Source organism: Pundamilia nyererei, unplaced genomic scaffold (genome assembly GCF_000239375.1).
Source record: "Pundamilia nyererei isolate P.nyererei 1_Seehausen unplaced genomic scaffold, PunNye1.0 scaffold00028, whole genome shotgun sequence".
Classification (NCBI taxonomy): domain Eukaryota; kingdom Metazoa; phylum Chordata; class Actinopteri; order Cichliformes; family Cichlidae; genus Pundamilia; species Pundamilia nyererei.
In genome coordinates, this window is record NW_005187429.1 from 57096 (window position 1) to 70805 (window position 13710).

General features: G+C 41.7%; 1 protein-coding gene across 1 annotated transcript in view; it reads right to left on the reverse strand.

The window, feature by feature from the left end:
• Nucleotides 1–33: 33 nt before the first annotated feature.
• rapgef5a (Rap guanine nucleotide exchange factor (GEF) 5a) overlaps nucleotides 34–13710 on the reverse strand; it is a 44754-nt gene continuing 31077 nt past the window's right edge. The window contains exons 10-26 of the mRNA XM_005728262.2: nucleotides 12402–12547; nucleotides 11347–11447; nucleotides 8073–8151; nucleotides 7826–7970; nucleotides 4756–4847; nucleotides 4616–4646; nucleotides 4270–4348; nucleotides 3900–4049; nucleotides 3604–3701; nucleotides 2852–2974; nucleotides 2198–2376; nucleotides 1989–2079; nucleotides 1858–1908; nucleotides 1654–1741; nucleotides 1502–1566; nucleotides 747–801; nucleotides 34–205 (exon numbers count right to left, since the gene is read on the reverse strand). Of these exons, the coding sequence (XP_005728319.1) occupies nucleotides 87–205; nucleotides 747–801; nucleotides 1502–1566; nucleotides 1654–1741; nucleotides 1858–1908; nucleotides 1989–2079; nucleotides 2198–2376; nucleotides 2852–2974; nucleotides 3604–3701; nucleotides 3900–4049; nucleotides 4270–4348; nucleotides 4616–4646; nucleotides 4756–4847; nucleotides 7826–7970; nucleotides 8073–8151; nucleotides 11347–11447; nucleotides 12402–12547 (1692 nt within the window). The 3' untranslated portion in view covers nucleotides 34–86. The remainder of the gene's footprint in view (nucleotides 206–746; nucleotides 802–1501; nucleotides 1567–1653; nucleotides 1742–1857; nucleotides 1909–1988; nucleotides 2080–2197; nucleotides 2377–2851; nucleotides 2975–3603; nucleotides 3702–3899; nucleotides 4050–4269; nucleotides 4349–4615; nucleotides 4647–4755; nucleotides 4848–7825; nucleotides 7971–8072; nucleotides 8152–11346; nucleotides 11448–12401; nucleotides 12548–13710) is intronic.

Genomic DNA, 13710 nt, shown 5'->3' on the forward strand with positions numbered 1-13710 from the left:
GTGTGTGTGTGTGTGTGTGTGTGTGTGTGTGTGTGTGTGTGTGTGTGTGTGTGTGTGTGTGTGTGTGTGTGTGTGTGCGTCTCTGTTTAAGCGCGGGGCTCCAGTTTGTGTGAAAGTTCAAAGAGCGTCTGCTGATTGTCGATAATGTGCAGGTAGTGAACGCTCGCCCTCACCTCCGCACTGTCGACCCCAATTACCTCGTTGCCTAAAAGACAAACGCACACACATCAGTGGATTCAACACAACATACACACACAGTTACTACAAACAGACTGTATTACAGCCTTGGAAAGAAATAAAAGACTGTCTGGAAATGGTTGCTTGGAAACTGGAAGAAACTGACTCAGGTAAAAATGCAGTACACTAACTGAGCTGCAGATGGCGACAGATTCTTCTCAAGGATTTGAAAACAGCATAAACAACAGCTTCCAGCAGAAAAAACAACTATCTTTTAATATTTATATTTACTTTTTGATGTCATGGCACTATAGATAGACACAAACTTCTAATGTGTAGTACATACATATATGTGACAGCTCCTTTATGGATTATAAACTACTGGAAGTATATGATTTGTTTACACTGTGAAAAATATATACCATATACTTAATAAGTACCTAAACTTCAGCAACCTGCATGTTTGATATGTTTTACATTGGATGTCCTTCCTAACTACACTATAGAGTGATCAGAAGCGCGACTTTGAACCTAAAGATTCAGTTCAGTAAAAAAAAAACATAACCCACCTGACTGGTCACTTTGGCAGTGGCGAATCATTCTCACCGTGTCTGCAATCATATGCTGTTGGTTTAAGAGAACGCATGTTGCATTAGGGTGACATTAAACTGGAAAGATCACATTTGTTCTGGTGGACTGTAAACATCAAGAGCTTTTCTTTTGTCCTAACCATCCATCTTTTAACAAACCAAACACATTTCAACAGGCCAGCGTTTTACTATTGGTGATGGTGGATTCACCACTCAGCATGTACTCTGGAAATACAAAGCATCTACTTTCATCAGTCAACTTGACAACAAATAGTAGATGGTGCCTTCATCAGATGTATGATGTATTCACCACAGATGCAACTTGGTATTGTTATAATATATTGCAGAATACTGACAAAACAAAAACTACAGAGCACAACAGTCCCTGCTTTTTTAAGGACCCTGAGCACAAACATGAATTTCCCATTTGTTTTCTCCACTGACATTTCAGAAAAAGCTCTTAGTAAGTCTGCTTTGGATGATTACAACATTATAGCTCATAATCAAAACCCCCATGAAAAATATAAATGTGATTTTTACTTCCAAAATCTCACTGTTGCACTCTTTCATTGTCACAATACAAATATCCAAGTATCGTGACCTTGTTATCACCTACACTGCAAAGCTTAAGTCTGCAGAATAAATCTAGAGAAGCTGAAAGGAAAAAATACTTAAATGTCACATGGAAATGGTTTGAGGCACTGAAAGACATTAAAGAAATGACTCAAACTCACCAACTTCTCAAAGTTGACCAAGTTGTCATGGAAGGTCTTATTTCCCTCGTGGATAAAAGTGATATCTAAAAGCAGGAGACGGGCTTATTAGGGATTCATTCAGTGTTTCTGTGTGTGTGTGCGCACGTGTGTGTAGGATTTAGAGTAGATACCTTTTAAGAGAAGAGGCATGAAAGGGATCTTAGGAGGTTTCATCCTCTTGAAGGCTTCTCTGTAGGCTTTGTGGTTTAGAGATGGATCCTGGAAAAAGAGATGGAGGAAAACAGAAAGCAGAGTAAAGAAAAGGAGGAAGCATTTAAAGGAATAGCACATTTTCATCTCTGCGTGTTTCTCTATCTCTGTCCACCAGGTCTCACCGTGATGAGTTCCAGCTCTGAGAAGAGCTTCTTGAACTTCCCCGGACATTTCTGAAAGGGAAAGCGTTTGCTCAGAGCTGGACTTGAAAATAGGCATCGTATTGAACAGACTCAGTTCTGTTAAGCCTTACCTCCCACGTTTGGTTGAGTCGACTGACAGCAGCTGTGTTAAGACCCATGATGATGGCAAATGCAGAGTTCAGATTTCTCTGGGCTTTACAGCTGTGCGCAACACAGGCAGAAGCAGAAAAATGTTATTAAAAAAAGGAGATAAAACATGATGTGCTTAAAACATACTCTTCATTTTGTTTACATGACCACGTGTGTGTTCTGTTCTTACTGAGCTGCAATCTTGATAAACTTCTTGAGAAGCTGTACTCGCTTGTTGAGCGACACACACATGAGCACCTCGGACATGACCCACTGCTGGACCTCGTTACAGCGCTGCAGCAGGACTGAGAGCGCCGCCGTGTGGCCAGTGCCAGGAGCGCGGCTGAGAGTGTAGTACACCAGCTCCTGCTGCATGTTGACGGAAAGAAAGAGTGTGAGTGAAAAACATCAAGAATCACACATCCTTGGGTGTGTTCTCCCTCTATAAACGAGGCTACCTCGCCATTGCTTGTTTCACTCTAATCTTGCTATTGCTTAATTTTTTTGAATTTAAAATCAAAAACTGAAACAAAAACAATTCACGTATACGATATAAAACCAGGAAAGAAAAAGAAAGTGCTCAAATGTACTCTAGTACCAAATGGGAAAGCACGCCAAGATGGAGCCTGTGTCTCTTCATCTGTGCTATGTTTAAAGTTTTCACAAGAACAACACATCTAAAAAGCCACTCAGCTGCTGGCTGAGCTGTGCTCATCATCCAGGAAGTCTCGCTGAGCATTTGCTTATACTCTGATGCGTAAACTTCAGCAGCATCTATCGTCAATATGAATTTATTTAAAACTCTGTGCATACACCACATACATTCATCTGTATGAGTGGATACCTCGTGAATGGATTTGAAGAGACTCCAATCCAGGTGTGTGAGGGCAGCTGCCACATCCCAGGTGTTGATGCCCAGGAGTCGAACTGGCCTCCTGCTTAGCTCAGCACTGTCTGTTAAAGGAGGCTGCACATACAAACCCGTAGAGAAATTTAAATTATTGCACAAAAAGACAAGGCATGCTCAAATAAAATCCTATCAGGAGCATTAGTCAATTTGCATCTGCATCAGTGTGTATGTGGCATTATGGCCACATCTGTTCTGGGACCTTTTCATTTATCAGCTGTTATAAACGCCGAGAACGATAGTGCTGCAGATAGCTAATATCGCCCCACCAACAAATCAGTCAGGCTCTAGCCGCTAAGACATTCAGACATAGATCTCACTCTGTGATGATGATGCCCCTTTACAAAGGTGCCCTGAAACGGCACTTTCCAGTCCAGCTGTCACTGTCGGGCAACCACACAATAATTGTGGCTCACACGTTTTCCTCTCCTACTGAGTCAGAGTTAATAACAATCACCAGGCCTGAGCCTCTCCAGTTTGCTGCTGCATGACTCATTGCAACACTGAAAATATGTCTGCTGGGGAAGTGAAATACTCATTTTCATGCCTGATTTGCCAAGAAATTGATACAGAGGCTAAATAACTAACTTTGTTTGCTGTGTTTTGCTTTGGACCTGCAAGCTGCAACTTCAGCTTCTTTTAAAGACTGAATGTTACAGAAAGACAAAAAAATGCAGCCATTTACATACCAAGATCTCAGTAAGATCCCTGCGACAGGCCACAAGCTTTCCTTGTGGGGTCAGAGACTCAGAGTACACACAGTCACTGGGCTGTAACACCCTCCGCTCTTCAGAGACAAACACAGACAGAAGGAGAGAGATGAACGAGAGCCAAGAAAATGGATCAGTGATTCCCAGCTAGGAGGACTTGTACAGCTATTTTTGAGGAGCAGGTCAGGCAGCAGGAGTAAATCCCTCATATTGCTTATATTAGAAAACTATCTTGACTATATGTTCTACTTGAATTGTGCTTGAATCGCATTTACCTCCAGTGTGCGACACCACGGCGAGCACCATGTCCTCCTCTGCTCTGTCCATCTTCAGAGCCACAATCCGCAGAAGCTCACGGGCCTCCAGCGAGGGATGCGTGTGGACACTCAGGTAGGAGTCGGCACTCACGTACACGCAGCAAATAACTGAAAAACACGCAAACATGGCGAGAGTAAATGTCTAAAATAAATGAATGCTGAAATGCTGGAGAAAGAAAACTTCAGTTCGTTTTTGCCAAAAATATAGTTGAAAACACAATTTAAGCAATTTGCATGTGCAAACTAAAATTACACTCCACAACTGTAATTATGCATAACTGTGTAGAGTTTGGGGCAGTGATTGTGTATGTCTGTGTCTGTTACTCACCCTCTCTGGTATCGGTCTGTGGACTGCGGAGCTGCAAACAGTTTTCCTTCAGACTCATATGCTGATACGTTTGTTTGCTCTGCGAGAAGAGCGGCGGACAAATGGAGATTTGAAATGCTTTATCTAGTCTGTGCTGGATGTTATTAGGCACTGATAGCACCTATATTATCTCCATCAGCACCTACACTGCTTAAAGAAAATCTAAAAATTTTGTTTCTGTGTTATTTAACAATGCAAAAATACAGATCCTCCATCTGTTTTAGCTTGTTGTGGATAAGTCAGTAAGTACAGTGGCCAATGTGACATATGTGACAGATTCTCTCTCATATCCATTTGTGTGTTATACCTTTTGGTTTGGAGGGCAGTCATCCACCGTGCTACAAGAAACAAAGAAACTAGTGAAGGAGTGAAGGAGGTTACGGGTAGTCAAAATAAGGCAGACAGATGAGTTTACACATCATCACATGCTTCTTTAATGTCTCTTACTGCCTGCGACGCAGAAGTTTCTGAAACTCCTTCAGGTCTTTCTCCAATGTGGGGAACTCGTACAGATCTTCTAAAACACACCTGTACAGAGTCTGACAGACAGAGAAAGGAAATGTTATTAAAATCCATGATCACATGATTCATGCTAAATACTTCTTGACTAATGGTAAAGGTTGTCTGAGCCAGAAAAAAAAGAATGTGTCCTCACTCTATTGCACAGCAGGCATAAGAGCCAATCACAGCTTTTAGTGTGAGGAACATTTTATAAACACATGTATACAAAGACTGACCTCAATGCAACATAACAACCAGCATCACTCTGTGCTGACTGTGTAATAAACAGCTGTGTATGTGCCATAGTTATCTGAACTTAGCGGTATGTCAGAACACACTGATAAAATATCTTATAGATATATAACCATATATATTTTTGACCACTGATTTATTTCTGTTACTACTTTATGTTTGTGTTATAAAAAATAGATTAAAAAATAAAGTTATGAATCTGTGAGCAGTGAGGATTATTATTAACTATTATTATTATTATAATTGTTGTTGTCATTATTATTATTATTATTATTATTATCATTTGGTGTGTGTCGTCTACACTGCCACTGTTCTCTGTCCACATTTGTATGTAGCTGTTTTCTGTGTTACACGGAACTTCAGGCCTGGTGGGTGTGGCCCTGCTTGAGGACTGGCCACACCTGAAGTCCTTGCCACACACCTGCTGATGATCTGGGCTCGTCGGGGGAGTTATTTAGGAGAGCGATGGAGCTTCCACCGGCGTGGGATTATTGCGTTAGACTTCACGTCAGTCTTGTAGTTTAGTTGGAAAGTCAGTGAGTGTATTCCTGCTTGGATTAAGTGTTTTAACGGCTGCCTCTATTGTTTTCCTCAGGAGGAGTGTGGGACGAGAGACAGCAGTGAGCACGGGGAGTGCAGAGACACAGGAGCAGAGAGCACTAAACTGGGACTTTTCGGGAAGAAGACACGACACAGGAGTAAAGGGAGAGCACGGGGATTTATTGCTTTTTTGCACTGTAAATAAGCGCACCGCTTGCAGTGAAGAGTCCTGCGTTCTGGGTCCTCCTTTCCCCACATCCCTACAGTTTGCCCTGGCAAACCGTGACAGAATCCCCATAACCAAAGTTAACTTAATCAGATTGTCTTGATTCATTTAGCCAAACCCCAAACTGCTTTATTTGTAATTGTTTTATCAAAATACATGCTGTCTAATAAATATGGAAGCATCAGTTCAACATTTTACATTTATCTGTTACTTAATGTTGTACTTTTAAACCCAGATACTAAAGAGATAAAGAAAATCTATAACGCATTCTGTGTCTGATACCTCAGTCTGCATTATCTGCTGATATTAATATCCATTACATGTGTTTTTTTCACCTCTTCTAAATAACTTAGCTCTTTATAACACATTTGTCTGGATGCACATCAGAGCTAAAAATATCAATTGTATAAATATCAATTTTACTTTGACTACGTTGCCACACCAAAATCTTTGAATACTGGTGTTTTAGGTCTCATTGCCACATGTGTATAAAAATCAAAACCCTAACCAGGCAACCTGCCTTTACAAATATTTGTTTAAATAAAATGTTTCGCTCTAAAGAGCTCAATGAATTTGAGCAGAGTACTGTGATAGGATGTCACTGTCATAACAGGTCAGCTCATGAAATTCCCTCTCTCCTAGATACTCCACAATCAGCTCTAAGTGGTATTATAACAAACTGGAGGTGATTGGGAACGACAGCAACTCAATTACAGAACGGGGTCACCGAGTTCTGAAGCGCATAGTGTGTAAAAATTGCCAACGCTCTGCTGACTCAGTAACTGCAGAGCTCTAAATCTCCTCTGGTGTTAACATCAACAAAAAAATTGTGCACCGGGAGCTTCATGGCATGGGTTTCCATAGTTGAACTGTAGGTGTAATGTGTAGGTGGAGCAGCACAGACACCAATGCTGGGAATAGACTGCTACATTCCTAAACACATACATTCTGTTTAACTCCTTTAGTTCCAGTGTGATAGTTCCTCCATCACCAAGTGCAGTACTTAAACCTATGCCTGGACATGTCACAGAATAAGTGACGCGACTGAATTAGCTCTCAGAACTTGCACGGATCCACACAAACGCACACGCATCTCCAGACGCCTCCTTATCGTTGTCATTGACCCACTGTAGCCTCCGGTCCCTATTCCCCTCTCGTTCCTCTGTTACTAGGCAACTATCACCTGGGTTACACACTCCATTTGAGATTATACCAATGCCAACCCTACCACTTTGGTTTCCATGGCAACCCGGCACCGAGCAACGGAGCCGTCAGGTTACGGAGGGACAAGTGATGTGCGAGTATATGTGTGTGCGTGTGGGTGTACACGTTTGATTGTGTTGTGTGTGTTTGTTTGTTTCCGCTTCGGTGTCAGAGACATCCCGAGTCGATGCAGCGAACCATGTGAAAATAACAAGAACGCAGACAGACGCAAGCAGCGTTTGTGAAGAAAAATGTGAGTTATGGGAGGTTATGTGACACTTAGGATTCTGTGTGTGCTTTCAATCACTACCATGCCCATACGTGATACAAATTGAAGAAGCTTCCAGATTATAATGTGGAATAAAGCATCATAATTGTATAATAATTGTCACTGTTATTTTGGATTCTTCTGTGAAGTCATACAAAACACATCTCACGATACATTCAGAAACTCCTGCATTTTATTATTTGCCAGAAGGATGAGATGAATCTAGTAATGAAGGATTTGCTTGTGGGAGAAGGCAGAAACGCCGATCAGGTTGTCATCACATGCAGCAAGCGCACACATGTGCACAAACACACATACACAAAGCTCCTTATCCTTTCTAAAAAGCACTTGATGTCCAGTCATGCAGAACTTAAGGAAGGACAACTTAATTTAGAAGACAGGGAGACAAATGAAGATGAATGAGCCTTTTGATGTTCTTCAGCAATACATTTAAGAGAAGACAACACTGGATCAAACTCAACATGTCTTTAAAACTATATAATCAGAAATAGTGAAGAAGGCCATACCTTCATGAAGCTCCTGACGTGCTCCTCTTCCTTTAGGAAATCCTTATAGAGTCTGCTCCAGTGGGAAACAAGCTGCAGTACTTTACGTTTCCTGAAGAGGGCATCTTTGCCCTCCTCCTGGCCCCTGCAGCGTGCACTGCTATAGGTGACTGTGGTCAAGGAACAACAAAGGGGAATATGGAGTCTGAAATATGTGTGTTAATAGGACTGTGTTTGAATCAATGCATGGTTTTCCTTGTAAGGATATTGTCCCAGCAGGGCCTGACAGAGGTCATGAGTGGACATGAACACCAGATACGTTAACAGGAAATCATCCAGCAGCATTTCTGAAAAACAGAAAAAAACATTGTTAAAAATCTAAAATCTTCACTTGAAAAGTGATCCAAGATATGTTTTCTCCTTATCTGTGGGATTAAGATGTGGAAAGCCAAAACAAAGTATCTTATATTCTTCTATCTTTCAATTAACTTCTGATTTCCCCAGATGAGCAGCAGAAGTTAGTTTCACTTTAAAAATCAATTACAGCTTTTTAAGATACAAAAGAGAGGTCGAACGATAAATCTTCAAGCTTGAGCTCAATGCCCTATTTTCTTCTTTTACTTGCCCTTCGACTAGACTTAAAGCAGCAATAATCACATGTTACATGAACAGTGTCTTTATAGTGAGGAATCCAAAGATAATTATAACCCATTTTCACAGTTCCCAGCAAAGCATTTTTAATAGTACACATTTATTAATAATAATAATAATAATAATGATAATGATACAGATGGATACATAGCAAACTACAACTCCAAACATTCACACTCTTCTCTTTCCCTTTACATGGAGATCTCCCCCTTCCTGAGCCTGGTTCTGCCAGAGGTTTCTTCCTCTTAAAAGGAAGTTTTTCTTTCCCACCTACACAAAGTGCTCGATCATAGTCAGCTGTTTGACTGCTTCGAGTTTTCTCGAGAATGCTGCAGTGTCTTTATCTTACAGTATAAACTGCCTTGAGACAACCATTTGCTGCATAATTAAACTTGGATTGACATTAATTTAAATATTCTGGAGTTTAAAGTTACTTTCTTATGTCACCAATCACTCCCACACAGTCCTGACGAAGCAGATTATACTTTCTTTATAATTTTACCCAAAGCTGCTTTTTACTAAATATTGAGCTATTTTTCTTTGTCAAGAGAATTTTTGATGTCTCACCAGGTTTTTTGGGTCCCCGGGGGCAAATTTAAACAAACCTATGACAATGAGCAAGTCAGGCTTTTCTTCCTCTTGGCTCATTTTCCAAACAACTTCAAAAACAAAAAAAAACCTACTCAAATTTATCAGAGTGGAGCGAGCTAATGTGCAAGACAGAAGCCAAGAGTGTGTGTGAGACTCAGCAGGTGATCAATGGGTAAGAACCAAATATAAACAGCCCTCGTGGCAGATGGGTAATGAGCCATTGTTGGTGCTGTGAAGAAGTTGCTCTGTGTGTGTGTGTGTGTGTGTGTGTGTGTGTGTGTGTGTGTGTGTGTGTGTGTGTGTGTGTGTGTGTGTGTGTGTGTGTGTGTGGTGTCAACTCTTTCCCTGGGAAAATGTGTGACCCACATATGACTCTGTCAGGCAGAGAGCAAAGAAATCAATTATAGAAGACCGAGCATAGGCTGAAGCATTAATATTTTATCAACGGCCTTTGCTTTAAAAATAAAAACACAACTCTTGAGAAATATTTTAAGCAGGTCTGACAGTACTTATCACTTTTTCAGAACCCCGTTCATTCACTTTCCTCACACTTCCTATTCAATCTGAGGAAGTGGAGCCCTTTCTTGACCATTTATCAGTTCTTTTCCTGTTTCCCACCCTCTGTCTCTCCATCCTAAAGTATCCCCATCTACCCCCTCCTCCACTCCACACACCCCCATTTTTCATTTTCTCCTTCTTAGCGATTACATTTCCCCCTGCTACTTCTCTCCTCCTACATTCACCCTCTCCCAGCTCTCTGTGATGATAAATATCCATTTTCATCTTCAACATATGCCCTCTGCGTTTACCCGCTGGCACACACAAAGTCAAACACATGCGCTCAGACACACACATAACACCCTGATGAATAACTCACTGAGTTCTGACCTTGGGCATTTTATCTCTTGTGAGAGAGAAAGGGGTGGAAACAAGAAGAGAGAGAAACTGTGTGTGTGCTGAACTAATCGCACTAATCTGCTGCTGTGTTTTTGTTGCGTCTGTGTTCTCTTTGTGCGTGCACGGTGCACGGTGAGGGGTGTTTGGGGTAATAGCTGCGGAAGCGTGTTTGAGCCTGTTCAACATGCTGCACCGTTAAGCCACCTAACACGGCATACTGATGCATTCACTCACACACACACACGCATACACACACATACACATATGTGCTTATTCAGGAAACACCAACCATAATGCAAAGGTAGACATAGACACACACACAGATGGGGAGAAGATGAAGATAAATTTTGCATTCCCACTTCCTCCTTTCCCTGTGCTGTCATAAAAAAAGGAAGTGTTTTCTCATTTTCACTAAATAAATATCAGACAGAGCTCCTCCACAAAGACCATCTCAGTCCTCTCTTGCTCTCCTTCTCTCTCTCCCACATTTATCTCTCCGTCTTTCTTCGTTTGCTTCCTGCAATTCAGTGAGATGGCTCCCTGTGGACTGTTGGGAACTGGTGGTGCTGAGGGGGCTGATGCATAAAGGAGCCTTGTCTAGAATAGATGCTAACAGACAAGTGCAGGGTTTTATAAAATGAATGCCGGGACCCAGACCTCCCTCTGTGATTAAAGCATTATTATAGTGGACCTGGGATCTGTGATGGCTCTGAAATGTAATTAGAAGGAAAGAAGTCAAGACCCATTGATATTTAAGAATGCCAATTTTTCACCACGATTTTAGTGCTTTCTAAATTCAAATATGATAAAAGATTAACTAATTACATCAAGGATTGCTAATATTTCCTGAGTAAAAGATTACTGCGCTATAAAACAATCCATAATGTAATAAGCTAGACTTAAGGTTTGTGTAAATGTGACATGACAGTTAACACTGAAATCGTTTGCGGCACAACTGCCTAAAGCACCCCGTGGCAATCATTTCACAAACCCATTAGAGCATTTAACCTCCTGAATGCTCCTCATATTTGTGGCCACTGACATGGCTGAATGAATGCACATACACGCACGCCTGGATATGGTTTGAGGGCTGACTCATGCAGCCACACACAGGCTCAAACACAGCAGGGAAATGCTCATACCTCACAGGTCTGACCCAACTTCGGGGAAATTAAAAGAGACAGAGAGATCGGGGCTGGGTTGTGTTGTAACTTGCGCAGCTGGGAAACAAAGTCCTTGGCAAGAGGTGTGGGGCCTCATTTAACACAAGATACTAAGACTTACAATTAAACTCTACACATTTATGCCATGATGTAGATGGTTCTTCACAAACACATGCCTCTGACTACAGCTTCAAGGACAATCAAATGTGTGTTTGTGTGTTTACATGTCTCCAAACTCACCGCTCTCCTTGTTCTCTGGTGCCCCTCTTTGGTCATCCAATCGTAGGTCACTTAGCAGATGCTCCAAAATCTTAAGCGGCGTTCCGGACACCACCACATACCTGTAAGATGAAGAGTTGCAGTAATCTTCCTCACTATAGCAAGAGGACCAAGTACCACTTGTGTTCCTCCACCCTGCCACCCTGCCTTCGTCCATATTCTCCTCCGCGTCGTCGTCATCAATGTAGCGAAAATGGGGAACATTAAATGCAAACATCTCTGACTTGCTTCCATCATCATCATGACTGCTATCGTCCTCTTCATCGTCATCGTCTTCATCACTATCTTCATCTAAATCCTCCTCTGCCTCTGCAAGCGTGACTAGCTCAGAGGTCATCTTCATATCTAAACTGTTCCCAGTTCAGCCCTGTAAGGGTCGCTCATTCTGGATGCAAACTGCTCTGCTGCCTGCTCCTGTCAGCCGAGAGCTCCAGAGATTGAAACCCTCTCTCTGACAGCTCCTACAGTAACTCTGACAGAGAACCAACGTCTACGGAAAACACTGAAAACTGCTTACACACACATACACATACACCCACTTAACCTGCCTGTCACTGACACTCCCTGCATTGTGCCTTAGGTCAAAGACTGTGGTATGCTGTGCTATGTGTATTCAAGTCAAAGAAATCAACTTCGAAGAACTGCACTTGGAAAGGAACACAGATGTGTAATTATACGTACAGTATAAGATCCTAAAACACACTGATATATGGAAGGAAGTAAACCAGTCTTATGTGATCTATTTTCCTCTTCCAGCTGAAAACAAAAAGCCATTCTCTCCTTCCTGCACTCTGCCAGAAGCCAAAGCATACATTATCCTAGACAAACACACACACGCCCACACAATTTTGACAGCCCTACTGATATTCTGCTTGCATATGCAAAAGTGTGTGTCTGCAACTCGATATCCCAAAGAAAAAAAACTAAAAACCCAAAAGAGACAGGAGGACTATGATTATGTTTTCATTGCCATTGTTAGTGTGGAGGGCCCTCATTATGCAGGAGGAGGGACCAACCTCTTGTCGCAATCCTCCTCTCTGGACCCGCCCCCGGACGATGTTGGTGAGGGCCTGTCCGATGGCGATGTCACTGATGATGTCACTCTCCGCAACACCAATACGTCCCGACCTCTCTCCTTTAGACAAACCCTTCCTACCGCCTCCTAAAAGAGAAAATGTTTGAAAAATATAACATAGTCAGGCAAGGACAAAACCGCTAGAGGGCGATTAAAGGAGTAGACGCAAGATTTCAAACAGAACAGAACAATACGACGCATCCCATGTGACTTTCTTACGTACTCTGTAGTGGATTTGAACACTCTTTGTGGTTTTTGCCAACTTTGTTTATTTCCCATCTGCTTTTACCAAACATTTAAGCAAATCAACTGCCTCCTTTAGCTTATAACTGTGGTCTCTACGTGGTGTTCAATAAATAATATAAAATTAAAGCGAAGGATGCATTTAAAACAGTAATTATATAAAATATGGTTTGTGTGATTCTATTAAAGAAAGCAGCTAGCATGCAATTCTAGTTTTTGTAAACCTCTCAGATATTGCCCTTATTATGTGTTTTTCCAACACATAAGCAAACTCACACCTCAGTTTTAATCCACACTTTTAGACACTGCCTGTGTTGGCAGCTTCAAAGGGAAGGATTGCATTTCCTCTGCCTTTGGAAAGATTTTAAGAATTATATTACAATGAGGACATCTATGAATGTCAGCTTTAAATGATCTCCGGCTCCATAAATGTGCAGCAACTTGATCCATGACTCTGATACACGCACACAAACACACAGACACACGCTCCTGCTATGATGGTGCAGTGTAACAGTAACAGAGGTCCAGGTGAACGAAGGAGCACAATAAGAAAGAGCCTGAGGAGAAGAGAGAAAAGCAGAGGAGAGAGAGAGAGATCAAAGGAGCAGGAGAGCAGAGATGGATAAAGAAGCGACGTCTCTCCTCCAGATGCTCGCTGCAGTCTCTGTCCCAGCCAGAAGGACTGAGCAGCAGTCACAACTGACACAGAGAGTCAGTGCAAGGCTGTTTTTTCTCTTTAGCTGGCCATAAAATTAACAATTTAGATGTAACATTTCCACTGACTGATAAAAAGAAACCAAACCTCTGAAAACAACACTAACCAGATCTTAAAAAAATGTGCTACGCTTCATAAAAGTGTGAACAACGCACTAGATAGTAACTGCTTTTGCAACGATCTGTGTCTAAAGTGAAAATACAGGGAGTGCAGAATTATTAGGCAAATGAGTATTTTGTCCACATCATCCTCTTCATGCATGTTGTCTTACTCCAAGCTGTATAGGCTCGAA